The sequence below is a fragment of the Bicyclus anynana genome, chromosome 21 (genome assembly GCF_947172395.1).
Source record: "Bicyclus anynana chromosome 21, ilBicAnyn1.1, whole genome shotgun sequence".
In the NCBI taxonomy this organism is placed as follows: domain Eukaryota; kingdom Metazoa; phylum Arthropoda; class Insecta; order Lepidoptera; family Nymphalidae; genus Bicyclus; species Bicyclus anynana.
Genome location: NC_069103.1, coordinates 2,824,924 through 2,843,976, shown reverse-complemented (window position 1 = coordinate 2,843,976; position 19,053 = coordinate 2,824,924). Strand labels below are relative to the sequence as shown.

At 37.5% G+C, this 19,053-nt stretch overlaps 1 protein-coding gene across 1 annotated transcript; it reads left to right on the top strand.

The window, feature by feature from the left end:
• Positions 1–2,411: 2,411 nt before the first annotated feature.
• LOC112047215 (uncharacterized) lies at positions 2,412–17,924 on the top strand. Its single transcript, XM_024084244.2, has 6 exons — positions 2,412–2,864; positions 4,484–4,553; positions 7,874–8,173; positions 13,180–13,433; positions 14,876–14,945; positions 17,573–17,924. The coding sequence occupies exons 1-6, from the start codon at positions 2,616–2,618 to the stop codon at positions 17,881–17,883; spliced, it is 1,254 nt and encodes a 417-aa protein (XP_023940012.2). The 5' UTR covers positions 2,412–2,615; the 3' UTR covers positions 17,884–17,924.
• The last annotated feature ends 1,129 nt before the right edge of the window (positions 17,925–19,053 follow it).

Sequence of the window (19,053 nt, the reverse complement as noted above, 5' to 3'; positions counted from 1 at the left end):
ACCGACATTTTATATTTAAAAAAATATAGATTAATTATTGTTTACCACACCACAGACAATATAGAAGCCACAAAACCGCTTCGGTGAGCGCAAAATAATTTAATAGGTTACAGATCGTTGTGTGGTTTTATATAGGTTGTAATATGAATAGTTATGGGTGTTAAATCAGTCATTGAGTTACACAACATAAATATATAACATAAATATTGCCATTCCAGCACATTGAGGTCTCAAGGTGCTGGGATGGCGACCCCGCACCGGAAAGCGCAGTGTTGGTCGACCCCCCACTAGGTGGACCGAGGACACCAAGCGGGTTGCAGGGAGCTGCTGGATGCTGGAAAGCTGTGCAAGAGGCCTATTTATTATTATTATTATTATTTATTTATATAATATTAATTAGAACTAAAAGAAGTCTAGTTACACTAATTAAGTTTTCAGAAAAATTTTAAACAAAATGAAAAAATAAAAGAATTGTATTTTCTCCTATGTCCAGCAGTGGACGTCCATCGGCTGATAAGTTGATCATGACTCACTACATATCAAAGACTCATTAAGGAAAGAAGATTTGGAGCGAGAACCTACCACGCTGTTCAAACATGAGTTGATCGGTTTTTGTGTACTTTAATTGGTACCTAAAAATTCTATTTTTACCGGCGAACTTTACTCAGCTGTTTTAAAAATAATAGGCATATTCATTAAATTATTTTATAAAAAAAAAAAACCAACCCTCCCGCTGCGGTACATCTGAGTGCCAAAGCAACCGGTGGTCAGGGCTCCAGAGTGAGGAACCTCCTCACTATACGCGCCGTCTCAAGAATTACTGCCTTATGTATTCGACCCCTGATCCAGCAGCTAAACGAAAGCTTCTTAAGGTCTTGGTCGAAGCTGTTCGCTATAAGACCATTGATTGAAACAGCTATCGGAACAATAATAGTTGACTCGATATTTTCCATGGCGGTAATCTCATGAGCAAGGCCCAAGTATTTATACTATAGCCTTTCTTGATGAGTACTGTTTACCAACAAATAAATTAGAAATGAAGGTAGAAACGCATGTCATTTCATAACTTATTTATTTTAAATTATGTATTGTTTGTTTATAAAATGATGTCTAAAATATATTAACCATATCCAATTGTTCTAAGCTTATTAATCAAATTTATTTTCATTAATTTAAGAACAAGTTAATTATAATTACTATTAGGTGTGAAGTGACTAGTTTATACCCTCATTTTTATTTTGTTTGTCGGTAAACAGTACTCATCAAGAAATGCTATAGTATCGGTAAGTAATTATTGGGACCAGTCAACCGACAGTCTAGTACTACGAAAAAGCGATTCAAATCGCTTCTCTGCGATAAAAAATGCTCGTATCTTGTTCCAAGATGCAGCTCAAGTGTTGTATTTATGAAAACCCATGAGCAATCATTACGATACCAACTTTAATGATAGACAGTTGTTTTGATAAGTCAGAGAGTAGATATAGATTAGGCGATTGTGTCAGTCTTCTGTTGCCACAGAATATAGACAACGCTAAAGCTAACGCTGTTACTATACAGCGCGCTGTATGGTAGAAATAATGGACTAAGAGCTAGCTACAGCCAGAACTTCGTCCTTTTATAATAATTACTAGCGGACGCCCGCGACTTCGTCCGCGTGGAAATCAATGTAAACTTTCAAGCCCTATTTCACCACTTTAGGGGTTGAATTAAAAAAAATTTGAATCACATTATATTTCGTATTTTTTTTATGATTTATGAACAAATTTTTATAAAATTCTTAAAATGAAGGACTTTCCATACAAACTTTCAATCCCTATTTCACCCCCTTCTTATTTTATTTTCGCTAAAAAGTATCCTATAACCTTTTCCATATTATGGTCTCAAACCGAGCAAAAGTTTTATTTGAATTCATTCAGTAGTTTCAGCGTGATGCCCGAATAACAAAAAAACACGGACAGACAGACAAACAAAAAACCGAAAAAATATTTTTAGCTTCAGTATCGATTATATAATGCCCCCCGACAAAAATTTTCTAAGTATCTTCTAGTATTCAATGTACAGAATGTACAAAATGTACCTGTTAAAGTTTTATTATAAGTAGGTATAGATGCCGTGTAAAGTCCGTGATAGCCCAGTGGATTTGACCCAAAGAGTAAATTAATGTATAATATGACCTCTGCCTCCGATTCCGGACTTATCAGTTATGTGCATTTTAAGAAATTGAATATCACGTGTCCCAAACGGTGAAGCAAAAAATTGTCTTAATTCTCTGCGTGTGTGTAGTCTGCCAATCCGCATTGGGCCAGCGTGGTGGACAATTGGCCTAACCCTTCTCATTTTGAGAGGAGACTCGAGCTCGAGCAGTGAGCCGGAAATGGGTTGATAATGATGATGATGATGATTAAAAATGCAAAAGTCAGTTTGAAGTGAGTTTGTACGCTTTTACGGTTTTTCTTGCATTCAAGCGAAGCTGCGAACAATACTTTTGTTCAGATTACGAGAGGGAAACTCAATGAAATGTCACTCTCCCAAGATATCGTATCAATAAGATATCACTACGGTATATAACAGCGATACCACTGTACTAAACCATTGTAAACTAACAATCAGTAACAATGAAGATCTTCGTGACCCTCCTCGCTGTGCTCGCCCTGGCATACTCGGCGCCTCAGCCAAGACGACTCTTCCACGAGCATTATGAAGACTTCCTTGACGTCATCCAAACGGAATCCGCACCGGCTCTGGATGAACTTGCCGTAAAGTATCTAGAATTTGAAGAGTTTCAAGCGGGTCTCGGATACCTTGTGTCTACCCGATTCAGGAACTTGATTTACGAAATGGAGAACTTGCCTGAGTTCCAAGCGGTGAGTTATTGGTTATTAAAAAAAAAATCGTTTATTTCACTTTCTAAATTTACATAAGTTAGTGCGAGTTTGGAACCCTCTTTTAGGAGTAGTAAAACTACCTCTGTATTAGAAAGCTCCGCTCTTCCATAGCTAGTACAGAAGTATCAGATTCTAAATGAAAATTACAAAATTATTGTAATAGATTGTTTCGCACGTTTTTTTTTTATTCTTTACAAGTTACTGATAACTATTAACTGTAGTGATGATGCAGTCTAAGATGGAAGCGGGCTAACTTGTTAGGAGGAGAATCAAAAATCCACACTCCTTTCGGTTTCTACACGGCATCGTACCGGTACGTCTTTGCCGGTAGGGTGGTAACTCACGGCCACGGCCGAAGCCTCCCACCAGCCAGACCTGGACAAATTAAGAAAATCTCAATCTGCCCAGCCGGGGATCGAACCCAGGACCTCTGTCTTGTAAATCCACCGCGCACTGCGTCACGGAGGCCGTCGTGTGTGTGTGTGTGTGTTTTTCAGGATATAATTTTTAATAAGGATTCTACTTCTTCATAATTCAGTAACGATAAATATTTAATAACTGATTTCTTGCATTCCTTAATGATTACTGGGTATATGTTATTCATTGTTTGGGGACTCATTCCCTACGCGCTATAAAGCGAGTTAGCGAGGCGACTTGCGAAGCTGAAGTGCCTATAGGCGGGGCTATAGTTCGAAGAGCCGACGGACGTTGGGGTCCCAAGGTGCTAGAATGGCAGCCCTGCACTAGAAAGCACAGTGTTGGTCGACCACCCACTAGATGGACTGACGACGTCAAGCGAGTCGCAGGGATTCGCTGGATGCAGGCGGCTAAGGATCGTGATGTTTGGAAGTCCCCACCAAAAGGCCTATGTCCTACAGTGGACGTCCATCGGCTGATATGATGATGATGATGATGATGACGCACTGTATAGATTTGGAATGCCCCTCTAGCCTCCATTCTTCCCTCAATCCACATCCACTATGTGGATGTCTTCATGTCAACCATGAATGAGTTTGTTTTAAAGCTGAATATCAGGTATTTTTACCGGTATTGTCAAAGTACACGTTCCAGATTCTAGCCTATCCTGAAGCTTAAGGTCTGGGCACTACTTGTCTGTCAGAATAAGCAGTTTTTCATGTTATCATTATTTATTTATATATTAGGTATTATAACATTTTTGACGGCCTCCGTGGCGCAGTGGTATGCGCGGTGGATTTATAAGACGGAGGTCCTGGGCTCGATCCCCGGCTGGGCCGATTGAGATTTTCTTAATTGGTCCAGGTCTGGCTGGTGGGAGTCTTCGGCCGTGGCTAGTTACCACCCTACCGACAAAAACGTACCGCCAAGCGATTTAGCGTTCCGATACGATGTCGTGTAGAAACCGAAAGGGGTGTGGATTTTCATCCTCCTCCTAACAAGTTAGCCCGCTTCCATCTTAGACTGCATCATCACTTACCATCAGATGTGATTGCAGTCAAGGGCTATCTTGTAAAGAATAAAAAAAAACATTACTTAACACATATTGATGCAAAAGTGACCAACAATATTCTAAATATTTTAATGACCTTAATTTGATTACTTTTTAAATCCATTTTCAGGTTGTCGAGTTCCTGGAAAGCCACAACATTGACATCCTGTACTTCATTAATGAAGTCAACGATGCTGTTGGTAAGTTGCTTACCAACCGATACTTGACGGCCTGCATAGCGCAGTGGAATGCGCTGAATTTACGAGACGGAGGGCCTGGGTTTGATTCCCAGCTAGGCCGAATGAGTTGGTCCAGGTCTGGGTGGTGGGAGGCTTCGGCCGATACCGAATCTAATGAATGAGTTAAAACCGCAATTAAGGGTCCCAAGTCGTTGGAACGCCGTCTTCGCAAACTGCTAACGTGTTATGGGAGTCTGTATGTAGATATGTAGGTCTGTATGTATGTCAAGGCAATGTATGTTTGGCCGTGATAGCCCAGTGGATATGACCTCTGCCTTCGATTTGGATATCATAGGTTCGAATTCGGTTCGAGGCACGCACCTTTTCAGTTGTGTGCATTTTAAGAAATTAAATATCACATGTCTCAAGGTGAAGGAAAACATCGTGAGGAAACCTGCATACCTGAGAACTTTCTCAATTCTCTACGTGTGAATTCTGCCAATCAGAATTCGGTCAGTGTCGTGGACTATTTGCCTAACCCCTATTCTGAGAGAAGACTCGTGCTTAACAGTGAGCTGAATATGAGTTGTTAATGATGATGTACCTATATACTTAATACTTTAGATATATTTTATTTTGAGCGTAAAAAGTGACATTTTCTTATCACTTTCATAGCATTTTAGGTGATTTTAGTACGCTTATCTTGAAGTCTACCCGCACGTATTTCTTTCGCGAGTCTCATTTTTTACCGCGTGTTGGCATACGCGCCATATGTAGGGTTCCGTAGCTAAAAAGAAATACATTATGAAACCCTTAGAAGATAACTTCGATGCCCATCTGCCTGTGTGTCTGGTAGCAACGTCAACCCTTTCTGGTAGTAACGCTTGGAAGTACCGAGTTGAATGTATTGTATATTTACTGAAATCTGAGATTCCTTGGGATTACGAAAAACTTTCAAGACAGCCATTGAAACATAGGGATCATGTTATCAAATTAGGTCACTTAAGATGCAAATTTAACTCTTCTGTTGATCAAGAATCATAAAATTTAACGTGAAACAATGTCAATAGCACAAATAAATATAATTTTAGATACAAATTTAGATACAATATAAAAAAGACTTGTGAGAACTGACCTCGATCATAAACTATATCGCTATATTTATATGCAACAGTTTTGAAACGGCAAAGTAAAGTTTGAAGGATAAACTTCAAATCCAGCTTTATTTTTCAGTAGAACACACGAATTCGTTACTTAAGTATTTATTTTTTATTATTGTACGGAATTCTTAGTACGCAAATATGTCTCGCACTTTGGCCGTTTTTATTTCTCACGCATGGCAGACCTTATACCCGTTTATCGAAATATTTATATAAGTTGTCAATATGTGATTGATTATCTCTCTACGGAATTTTGTTTAGGTCTTTCTCTTATCTTGCCGCTTGGATGTCTTCGAATACATTTTTTATCTTTAAGTACATCCATCCATAACTTTTTTTAATTTTTAATATTGCCAAACACTATTTAAAAAAATCCACCCATTGCGAAGCTGTTGCTTGTTTATTTTCTTGGAGTCCTATGAAGATAAATGGATAGGACTCCAGAGTGAGGACCTTCTCATGCCATCTTTAATATTATCTACTTTATCCGATTCTTAACTTAACCAGTGGCGTGCACTTCATACATGCATTAAAGTGCTGCATACGATAAGAGTTGTCTTCTTAGTGCTTATCATTAAATACAGATTTTTCCAGTTTGCATAATTTTATTATTATTGCATACCCTGATCGATAACCTTATGCACGCCACTGGACCCAACAGTCAAGCGAAAGCTTCTAAGCTATTGACTGAAATGACTATCGGAACAGTAACAGTGTGCCTAGTGGGAGTTTTCGATGTTTTCATACTGTTACTATCGCGTTAACGTAAACGCGAATTTATATGGAATTGAAACAGTTGTGCAGTAGTGCCACTAGATGGCGCTGTTTCAATTCCTTAGAAATTCGCGTTTACGTTGACGTGGTTGTCATAGTATCAAACTTCCACTAGGCCCTCTGGTTGACTCAACATTCCACATATCGTTAATCTCTTGAGAAAGGTTTCAGCTTTCACCAGGTTTAATCGCCATGTGGAACAGTGATAGCAATTACATAAGAATAAGAATAAGAAATGTTTATTTGAAATACTCTGTACAGAATTACAATGACGTCCTAGCCCTTAAACTAGGTAAGCCCGTGTCTTAAGGGCCAGTGACTCCCCTTAGATACATACATAGGTACAATAACATAAAATTGGTATTCATAGGTACAATAATGATGATGATATGAGATGAGATGATGATGAGATGTGATAGCCCAGTGGATATGACCTCTGCCTCTGAATCCGGAGGGTGTGGGTTCGAATCCGGTCCGGGGCATGCACCTCCAACTTTGCAATTGTGTGCATTTTAAGAAATTAAATATCACGTGTCTCAAACGGTGAAGGAAAACATCGTGAGGAAACCTGCACACCAGAGAATGTTCTTAATTCTCGGCGTGTGTGAAGTCTGCCAATCCGCATTGGGCCAGCGTGGTGGACTATTGGCCTAACCCCTCTCATTCTGAGAGGAGACTCGAGCTCAGCAGTGAGCCGAATATGGGTTGATAATGATGAGGTACAATAATATAACATTGCTGAATTAACTTATAATACAATCGTTACAATTTTTAAAAGAAGATACCAAAACAAAAATAAGAAAAAACATTTTTTGGCTTAACTGTATTGTTATAATAGTAACTTTGAGTGCATGCCTGTGTGCGTACCTACATACGAGCGTGTAAGTGCGGGTGTGTGTAAGTGTGCGTGCGTGTGTGTAAGACGTAGAAGAAGTAATAACTATGCCCTTATCTTTATTGTTAAAATGTATATACTCATACTAGTTTTTTAATCTCAATTATATTTGTAGACTAGACATGTATTCATTAGATTTTCCGTACTATCGTAATTGAATGTGGGTTAAACATTTTTTACGGCCTCCGTGGCGCAGTGGTATGCGCGGTGGATTTACAAGACGGAGGTCCTGGGTTCGATCCCTGGCTGGGCAGATTGAGATTTTCTTAATTTGTGCAGGTCTGGCTGGTGGGAGGCTTCGGCCGTGGCTAGTTACCATCCTACCGGCAAAGACGTACCGCCAAGCAATTTAGCGTTCCGGTACGATGCCGCGTAGAAACCGAAAGGGGTTTGTATTTTCATCCTCCTCCTAACAAGTTAGCCCGCTTTCATCTTAGACTGCATCATCACTTACCATCAGGTGATATTGTAGACAAGAAAAAAAAAAAGAAAATTCTTCTTCATTATTACAGACAGCATTCAAGGTGGCAGGAGAATGGCCCGTCAATCAGTGAGCGGTCGTGACGTATCTTCCTTCATCCAGGACTCTATCAAAGTGTTCCCCAAGGACAAACTCTCAGCCTTGTACGACGAGAAAGTAGCCAACTTCGAAGACTTCAGAACAGCCATGGAGAATTTCCAAAGCGAGGAATGGGACCAGATTTATGAAGCTCTTTGGCAGAACGAAGTGTTCCTTACTGAAGTCCAGGAACTTGGAGCCAATGGAATCGACCTTAAAATAGTAATCAGTGAACTCAGGGCTGTCTTGGGAATCTTCGATTAATGCTGAGAGTATGACTCCAAACATTACCCAAAGATTGCAAGAGTAAGAGCTGTTGTAAATAAAATTTACTAATAAATATTTTTTGACTGTATTTTTTGGTTTCATTTGAAAGAAAGACACAGATTCTTTTAACTTTTACAGGAAACAGTCGTTTTTTTATGAAACGACTTCATTATTACACAAACATGTACACTAAAAAGCGGAAAATAGCATCGCACCGAGTATTGTTCTTTCTAGTGATAAATTTCAAAGCGGTGCCATGCTAAATAGTTATTATACAGGATGTCATCACAAAACAAACAACATATTGACATAAGGGACATAAAGGCCTAATCAAATGAAATAATAGGTAGCCGAAATTTTACGGTTTTCAAATTATAATAATTTTGTAAAGAATACAAAAACCCACTTTAATGCAATTGGATGATTTTTGGAAAGTTGTCCGATTTTGATAATTCTTTTTTGTTATATAGGCTATAGCTCGAAGTTGGCCCCATATGAATATGAGACAGAAGTTTCTACCCTAAGAATGAGAAAATAGGGGTAATAATATATTCAAATATTCATCTTACACAGAGTCTAATGCTGATTGCTCTGTGTAGTGAATTTCATAATATGAATTTTTATACTTGAAATTTTCTTAGATGTCAATTTTAAACAACAATAATGGCTGACTATGAACCAAAGACAATCAGTAGGGTTGAGAAGTTAACCGCGGGCATCGTAACGATATCAAGTAGGTATCGTTATATCTGAAATAACTAAACTAAAATATCCGTTACTAAACGTCATCTTAAAAAACGAATACGTTCCATATTCGTTTCGTTTTCCAACTTTTCAGTTGTGTGCATTTTAGGAAATTAAATATCATATTAAGAATATATACACCAAGGAGTCTAAGAAGTGAATCATGAAATACATGAAAATGTTGGATATAGTAATAATAATAATAATAATAATAATATAGCCTTTATTTCCAAGTACATAAATTACAAAAATTTTACAGTTTACATTTTTAAAAATTACAAAAGATACAAAAGATACAAAAGTTAAAAAACATTAACATTTCATTTCATTTTGTTGGATATAGTAGCGACATTATTTCCGCATACGAATATTTTTGAAATAAAGTCAGTGGCAATTTATAATGGAAATTTTTAATTTTTAAATTGTTGAAGAAAACAATTGAGAAAAACAAAAAAGCGATAAAAATATTTTTCTATTGAATTAAAGATTATTATTTCTTTCTTTTTTTACCTTGGTTATACACCACTAGTCCAAATGACTATGTAGAACATAATTGGAATTAATGTATACTTACTGTCTGTCTCTAAGTATAATTCGTAACATTTTTCTAGCTCTAGAACCTACTAAATTTCTTACCGCATAATGTCATATATTCAAAAACCTTTGTACTAAAGTTTCGGCCCCTTGTACATCACTATCTCTCAAACTTCTTTATATAATATCCTAATAACTCTGACTATCACGATTTACGTATACCAGAAAAATAAAAATCTCACCATGTTGCGAAACAAAAGTAATAAATTTTTTTCCATTAGTATTTCAAATCTTTTATTTATTTTTCTGATCCAGCAATCATAATATTCAAGTCGTATTTGTGTATTGTTTTCTTTATTCTTAATTTAAAAATTTTGCAAGTGGTTGAAGAATCGGTTTATCGGTTTTTTAATAATTTTTGATCGTGCTATATAATTATAAACATTCGGGAGCACTCGCGCCGCGATCGGTTAAGTTTGGTTTAGGATGAGTTTACTGCGAGCAAAAAGTGCCACATTGTCGCTTCCATGCTCACAGTGAGGTCGTGTCAATGTTTGTTCCGTATCATCATTACTTATTTGTTTCGTTTGCAATTGTTAGTCTTGTTATTTATTTGTTGTTTGGTTGTTATATTATTACTGATTGCTGAGTAGTGTATGACTAACAATAATATAACTAACCGAAAATTCCGACTTTCAGATGGGTGGATTTTAGGTTGAATTTCATATGGATTGATTTATTTATTAGGTATATTAAAAATATAAAAAAAAAATATTATGAAAAAATACAACCGACTTCAAAATGTTAATGTACCCACGAAACTAATAAGGGAAAGATAACATTATTATATTTTCTACTTATTGATCATTTTGAAGTCGCTGCCAAGCCCGTCTGATGTTGACTAAGGTCGTTACTGAAAAAAACACATGACAGACAAAAATAATGTCTGAGAAACAAAAATCTTTACGATAGGGTACACCTTGAATTAATAGATTGAATACACTGGCTTGGCAGAAAATATAATGATATTATTTTTCCCTTTTTTAATTTCGTGGGTACGTTAATATTTTGAAGTCGGTTGTATATATTTTTTTAAATTATTATTTGTTTTTTCTCAATTAGGTCCTTCAACTATTTTAAAATCAAAAATCTCCATTTAAAATTGCCACTGACTTTATGAAAAAATATTCGTATGCGGAAATAATGTCGCTGCTATGTCCAACGTTTTCATGTATGTAGATTTACTTCTTCTCCATGGAGTATAATATATTCTTTGGTGCTGTGTTAATAAAGATACACATTTATTTTATTTATAAGCCACAAAGGACATAAATATTAAAATTAAAAAATATGTACATAATTATCGACAAGTTATAATTTCATGTATCTTTCCCGTCTCTTCAATTCATAGACAATCTAGCATTACGAAATGTCAAATTCGCAACATTTTCGTTAATCTGTAGAAATAAAACTTGTTGTGATTTCGTTTTTAGTGAAATAAATGTGATATAATAGTTAATTACAAGCAGTTTTTATGTAATTCGCGGTGTGCGCGTTAAATGAAGTGATGTGTATATAAATGATTTAGTTTAAACGGACGGTTTGTGAGAAATATGTGAATGTCGTGACGACGGATCTTTGTTTACCTTTTTTGCCATGTAAGGAAAAAAATGGTATACACTTATTGTTTACACAAAAAATTGAAAATAAGGGCTCCCGCACACGGGCCACCGGCCACAACCATAAAACGCCGCTACCGGCATATTTCCTGTAGTTTTCATACATATTAATTGATTTTGAAGCACGGCTAAAACTCACGTGATATTAGGTCGGAGTATGCCCGACCAGTTTCGAACCCATACGGGGCCCTTAGTCATTAGCTGGTTCTTGCATCGCGGCACTATCCAGAGTTGAGTTTGGATCGTGCCGCGATGCAAATATCACGTGAGTTTTAGCCGTGCTTCATAATCGATTAATATGAATAACAGTCACGATAGTTTAAATTCTAAAATAGTTTTCATACATTTTATATGGGCTCGCCGCACACGGTTGACGCCAGTGGCCGCCACACGCTACAACCGACGCTGCTCGTTTCTTGTGGCCTGCATCGGCCACTAAACGCGCCATACGCCACTCGCGATTATGATACTGCTTGTATGGGTTAAAAAAGTAGCAGCCACCGACCACAAGTATCGAATACCTGCCACAAGTGGCTGTCGCGCGCTTCCGCTACTTTTGTGGCCCCTTCTTGCCTTTTGTAGCGGCGTTTGTTACTGTCGCGTGTGGCCCGTGTGCGGCGACACTAAATATACCTATATATTTCTACCTACTGATTACTTTGAAGTCGGTGCAAAGCCCGTGAGTAAAAACCACGTTAAAGAAAAAAATAATCTCTGAGAAACCAATTTTTTTATTATACGAGTAGGTAGGCCTTGAAGTATCGTCCATTTATTAATTCTGCGAAATTCTGACGTTTATTAGTTTCGTTTCCGGTGTTTCCTTATAGAAAACAGTTTCCATAAAATAAGATGACAAACTCAACTAAAATGAAACATAATCCTTCGATTCAAAAGATTAAATTTATGCAGGCTTAATTTTAAATAAAATTATAAATCAATGTAATCACACTAATCACACTATCATACTTCACACTAATATTATAAAGGCGAATGTTTGTGTGTAAGCATGTTTGTTCCTCTTTTACGCTGCGGCTACTGAAGCGATTTCGCTGAAATTTGGAGTGGAAATAGATTTTACTCTGGACACAAAGACTTTTCATCCCAGAAAAATCCATGATTCCCGCGGGATTTGTGAAAAACTAAATTTCACGCGGACGAAGTCGCGGGCGTCCGCTAGTATTATCTTAATTTTGATTAATACTATTTACAAAAGATCAAATCACTTAGGGGAAAAAAAATCCGCAACTAGCCCGACCAGGGTAGATAGCAGGTATGACAAACCTTTTAACAAAGCATTATTTGCGATGTTATCTTCGACTACATAAAATTTCAAAAATGATCTGTAGAAGAACCAAAGCCACCAACATAGCTCAACGAGTCGCGAAGATGAAGTGGAAATTGGCGGGGCACGTAGTTCGAAGAACCGATGGACGTTTACTATTTAAAACCGGCCAAGTGGGTGTCGGGCCACGCGCAGTGTAGGGTTCCGTAGATTAAGTAAGCACTTTAATCCCTATGTAATGCACAAAAATACCGATATCGATACCCCACGAGCAAAATCCATAAACACTTTACATGTAGGGGAGGTATCCTAAAAAAAATATTTTTATAAATTAGCATGAATATGTAAATTTTAAATTTACATATTCATGCTAATTTACAGCTTTTTAGTAGTAATAGTCTCTGCGCTAAACCGCGGACGGATGGACAGACGGACATGACGAAACTATAAGAGTTCCTTTTCCTACGGAACCCTAAAAAAGCCATGTAAAAATGCAATGATTATGTAATTTTTCAATAAGTTATCAACACTGTTTTTTTCCAGATTTAACAATGCACTGAGTGACACTTAGAAGTAGCTACCTAAATATTGCTTCCAAATATCTGCAAGCAACCGAAGCCGTGCTTACCTTTCATAAGATTATGAGAGGAAATCTCAATGAAATGTCAATCCCGAGATATGATATCAATCAGATATCACTGCAGTATATAACGGTGATACCATCCTACTTGACCATTGTAAGCTAACAATCAGCAACAATGAAGATCTTCGTGACCTTCCTCGCTGTGCTCGCCCTGGGATACTCGGCGCCTCAGCCAAGGCAACTCTTCCACGAGCATTATGAAGAGTTCATTGACCTCATCCAAGAGGAAGCCCTTGACGAATTGTATGAACTAGGCGCGCAGTATCTTCAGTATGACGAGTTTCAAGCCGGTATCGATTACATCATGTCACCCAGATTCGGGAACTTGGTCTACGAAATGGAGGATATACCCGAGTTCCGGGCGGTGAGTTATTATTTATTACTTGCGGACGCCCGCGACTTCGTCCACCCTTAGATTAGACCTCTTTAATCCAGCCCTTACAATGGTATCGCTGTAAAAATGGAGTAACTTCTCCCGTTTTTCCAACATTTCCAAAAGTACCATAACCTGCCCAGGAGTATGAAGAATTAATTGTACCAAGTTTCGTTAAAAACTGTCTAGTAGTTATTGTTTCTATAACGAACATACAGACAGACAGACAAAAATTTTACTGATTGCATTTTTATTAGTTATCGATCACTAATCATCCGCTGATAGTTATTTTGGAAATATATTTCATGTACAGAATTATTCTACAGACTCTACAGATTTATTATAAGTATAGAGTTGGTGTAATATTCTTCGAATACACATGGCATTTGGAATGCCCCTCTGGATTCCGTTTTACTTACTACCTATAGTGTATATAAGTTAAACGCGTAGGTATGTCAGAGATATAACCTCAAGGAAAAACTATTTTTTAAACTATACATTAATGTTCTTTTCAGGTTACTAAAAAATTCAACTTTTAGTGTACCTCATATTAAGTGAATAATTTATATGAATGTATTTTTAACACTTATTTATTTATTTAAATAAATAAATAAGTGTTAAAAATACATTCATATAAATTTCAACCTCGCCCCCGGAAAAGTTTGATTTTAAGGGGGGTTAAAGTTAAACATTTCGCTAATCCTTTCTTATTTCAAAAAATAATTAGCATAAGACTAAGTGAATGAGCAATAAATCTCCCCTATTTTCTCACTCCTTGTGTAGGAAAATAGGGGTGATTTTATTTCAAACTTATATGGGACCAATTTCGAGGTTAAGGTTTAGGATATTAACCCTAATCAATAAAAAATATTATCAAAATTAGACTACTCTATAAAACGATATGCGTGGTAAACATTGCAATTAATGAGTATCCCATCCACCATCCCCTAGTTTTCAACCTTTAGGATTTTCTACATTAAGGGTTAGATTTTTTTTTCAAATTATATGGGACCAACTGTAAAGTATCAAAATTAGATCACTCAGTGAAAAGATATGCGTGATCAAACATAAAAAAAACGCGTCGAATTGAGAATCGTCCTTCGTTTTTTCGTCGGTGGTAAATGGTGGAATATATCAAATACTTTAACACCTATTGCACTGCACTAAACGATTGTGTGCTTAGTCCTAGATGAGTAAGTTTGTAAAATGGTGTTAAAAAAAAATAAACCTTGGTTCTTCTCGGACCGGAGGCGCTTTGAACCCTCGTAACTGTAATTTTCAGTTACCACTTCAATTACCACCATTAAATCATGACATAACTAGACTTTTTACAAGTGCTTGTAAATTAAGCCTAATTGAAATAAATTTGAATTTGAATATAAATTATTATATTTTTAGCTTTATATTTTTTATATTAGGAACCTTTTTTTCAGATGGTCGAGTTCCTGGAGAGCCACAACATCGACATCCTGTACTTCATAAATGAAATCAACGAGGCTGTTGGTAAGTTGCCTACCAATCGATACTTATAATCCTATAGTAGACGCCGCGCGGTTTCGCCCGCGTGGTTCCCGTTCCTGCAGAAATACGGGGATAAAATATAGCCTATAACCTTCCTCGATAAATGGGCTATCTAACACTGAAAGAATTTTTCAAATCGGACCAATGGTTCTTGAGATTAGCGCGTTCAATCAAACAAACTCTTCAGCTTTATAATATTAGTATAGAAGTATAGATTTTGTTTGAACGCACATACAAATCTAACGATCATTATGTATGGGGCGTTTTTATTTTTTTTTATTAGCATGTTCCGCTATGGATAGTGAGTACCAGGTCGGATTAAGGGAAGTGGACAAAGTGGCAACCGCTGTTCATCATCATTCATCATTATCAACCCATATTCGGCTCACTGCTGAGCTCGAGTCTCTTCTCAGAATGAGAGGGGTTAGGCCAATAGTCCACCACGCTGGCCCAATGCGGATTGGCAGACTTCACACACGCAGAGAAATAAGACAATTCTCTGGTATGCAGGTTTCACTATGTTTTCCTTCACCGTTTGAGACGCGCGATATTTAATTTCTTAAAACGCACACAACTGAAAAGTTGGAGGTGCATGCCCCGGGCCGGATTTGAACCTGCACCCTCCGGAATCAGAGGCAGAGGTATACCCACTGGGCTATCACGACTCTCTGTTACCAAGTACAAAACATTTAGGTATATATTATTTTTGAGTGTATGTCATCTTATCTCTTGCATGGGATTTCAGGTGATTTTAGTACGCTTATCTTGAAGCTTGAAGCCTATACGTAATTCTTTATAGTCTCATTTTTACCGCGTGTTGTCATACGCGCCATATGTAGGGTTCCGTGGTTTAATAACAAATCCGTTTGAGATCATTCTCCATCTAGCTGTCTGTCAAAACGTTTTCTTTTGGCAACGCTCAAACAGAAATTCATTTTAAATACTGTTATTCCTTGGAGTTGTTAATAAAACGTCTTGTCCTATAACGACTTATTACATTATATAAAGACAATTCATTTATCAACGATAAAAAGACAATATAAAGAGATAAGATTTGAATATTTGTTTGTTTGTTACGATTTAACTCATAACTACACGTCTGATTTTAAAACTTTTCTCATCATTTGTAAGCATCATCTTCATGGAGTAAAATAGGCCATATTTTATCTCCGTATTTTCTCGGGAACAGGCGTCTTCTGCTGGCCTAATTCTTATTTTGGTCTTTATTATCAAACCATCAGAATAAAAAATTGACAAAATCCACATACTATGATACAAATTACAAATGTCATCCCGTGCTTACTGGTGTATATCATATACTATGTAGATGACACTTTGTCAATTTACTTGTTCTCTACTTCATTATGTTGTTAACAAAGACCAAATTGTGAATAAGTCAGCTGGTGTAGCATTTAATCCATTATGTTGGAGCGCGTAGAGAATAAATTAATTCGTTATTTGTTTTAGAGACTGTATGGGGTTATACTGTCTCCATACTATCCGTTAATTTATTCACTGTTACTATTAAACTAGGCCTGGTCGGATACAATGAACTGTGGGTTAGGAGGGAACTGGCACTTGTGTAAAGGTGGATACAGATTGGTGCAATGCAACATGTAATGTAATATTCTGCCTTAGATTGCATGTTCCCTGCTGCCTTGGACGTGTGGCGCGCGCGGTACGCGCATTGACTACGAATCAGTCGGCTCAGTCCTTCGCACACTGCGCGCCCCTTTGTGTTCGTTCCAAAAACCGACAAATCTCGGATCGAACCGCGCACGAGTTGTAACGCTCGGAGCGTGCGCGACCCAGGCGCAGTTCGTGCGCGCGAGGCGTCCAAACCACGAGCATTCGTAATACATTGCAGCAATGTGGACGTCAAATTCTTGCATTGCATGTTGCATTACATGTTGCATTGCAGCAATCTGTACCCACCTTTATATATTTTTAAACTCATAAGAGGAAAGACCATTACGTGTCGCGGAGACGCAAGCCTCAGTAGCTGGTGGTACCGAGTGGACGTACAAAAGCAAAAAAAGCTCCCTTAACGTGCGCACTTCGCACTCTGAACGTCATAATATTCTCTTGTACTGTGAGTGAACTCACAAGAATTGCTGACTGGTCCATCTGCTTTAGAAAGTAGTAGAGTATAGTATTAATTTTTAAACGTATGTCTATTTAGGTAGTTAAATAGAATTAAGCTAGTGAATTAAGTCGTTCCTGTAATGCTAGTTTTCAAGTCATTATTGTCAACCCATATTCGGCTCACTACTGAGCTCGAGTCGCCTCTCAGAATGAGAGGGGTTAGGCCAACAGTCCACCACGCTGGCTCAATGCGGATTGGCAGACTACACACACGCAGAGAATTAAGAAAATTCTCTGGTATGCAGGTTTCCTCACGATGTTTTCCTTTACCGGTTGAGACACGTGATATTTAATTTCTTAAAATGCACACAACTGAAAAGTTGGCGGTGCATGCCCGGACCGGATTCGAACCCACATCCTCCGGAATCGGAGGCAGAGGTCATATCTACTGGGATATCACGGCTCTTCATAAATAAAAAAAATCTCTTAATAAATAAAAAAAATATTTTTGTTTATTATTACAGACAGCATCAAAGGCAGCAAAAGAATGGCACGTCAATCAGCGAGCGGTCGTGACATGTCTTCCTTCATCCAGGACTCCATCAAACTGTTCCCTAAGGAGAAACTCATAGCCCTGTACGACGAGAAAATGGCCACCTCCGATGACTTCAGAAATGCCATGGAGAATTTCCAAAGCGAGGAATTTGACCAGATTTGGGAAGCTCTCTGGCAGAACGAAGTGTTCCTCACTGAAGTCCAGGAACTTGGCGCCAATGGAATCGACGTTAAAATAGTAATCAAAGAATTCAGGGCTATCTTGGGAATTTTCGATTAATTCATACAAGAAAAACCAAAGGCCAGAAAATGTCCAAAGACGACAAGAGTAAGAACTGTTGTAAATAAAAATTACTAATATATCTTTTTTTAAATCATTTTGCGGTTTTATTTTATAACAGAAAGACATATTTTTAACCATTTATTAAACTAACCGACGTCTTTATAACACAAATATTTTACAAGGCACTACACTAAATACCGAAAAATAACATCGTATATATCTATCTTTGTCTTTGCCCAATGCATTGATCATTTTGAAGGCGGTGCCACTACAAATAGTGTACTATTATAATATTATGTATATTGTGGTAATGTTTGGGTCCCTGTATAACTTGTATTTGAGAGCTGTGATAGCTCAGTGGTTATGTCCTATACCTTCGATTCCGGAGGGTGTAGCTTTGAATCCGGTCCGGGGCATGCACGTCCAACTTTTCAGTTGTGTGCATTTTAAGAAATTAAATATCACGTGTCTCACACGGTAAAGGAAAAACATCGTGAGGAAACCTGCATACCTGAGAGTTTTCTTAATTCTCTGCGTGTGTGAAGTTTGCCAATCCGCATTAGGCCAGCGTGGTGGACTAAATTGGCCTAACCCCTCTCATTCTGAGAGGAGACTCGGGCTCAGTAATATGTAGCCGAATATAGGTTGATAATGATGTTGATGATATATCAACTAACATACGTTTTTTTTTCTCTACAAGTTAGCCCTTGACTACAATCTCACCTGATGGTAAGCGATGATTCAGTCTAAGATGAAAGCGGGCTAACTTGTTAGGAGTAGGATGAAATCTACACTCTTTTCGGTTTCTACACGACATCGTACTGGAACGCTGAATCGCTTTACGTTAAAGATAGTAAATACGTTAAAGATGCTGCTGGCCTTAAGTGGACCATTAAATAAATTGATAATGATGGTAAAATACTTAGACAATTGAATAAAATCTTAAACTACTTCTTCATATAACAAGACCGATCGAAGTAACAATAGAGTGATCGGTATCGTTGTTTGTAATCACTCACCATTGTTCAAACTTCAAAACATCAATAAAATACAACCATTGTCATGTTAGATCATATTCGAGACTCATCAGAGGAAGACCATCTTGGAGCAATAATAAACGGAAGCAATTTTATTGCAACAGATATATTCGTGGCTATTTATTTCGCA

What these genes read in the sequence shown, in the direction of transcription:
- LOC112047215 (XM_024084244.2), top strand. Translation starts at nt 2,616, where the DNA reads ATGAAGATCTTCGTGACCCTCCTCGCTGTGCTCGCCCTGGCATACTCG. An exon ending in TGAAGTCAACGATGCTGTTG is followed by an intron (nt 4,554 to 7,873) that starts GTAAGTTGCTTA and finishes TCATTATTACAG; the next exon opens with ACAGCATTCAAGGTGGCAGG. An exon ending in TGAAATCAACGAGGCTGTTG is followed by an intron (nt 14,946 to 17,572) that starts GTAAGTTGCCTA and finishes TTATTATTACAG; the next exon opens with ACAGCATCAAAGGCAGCAAA.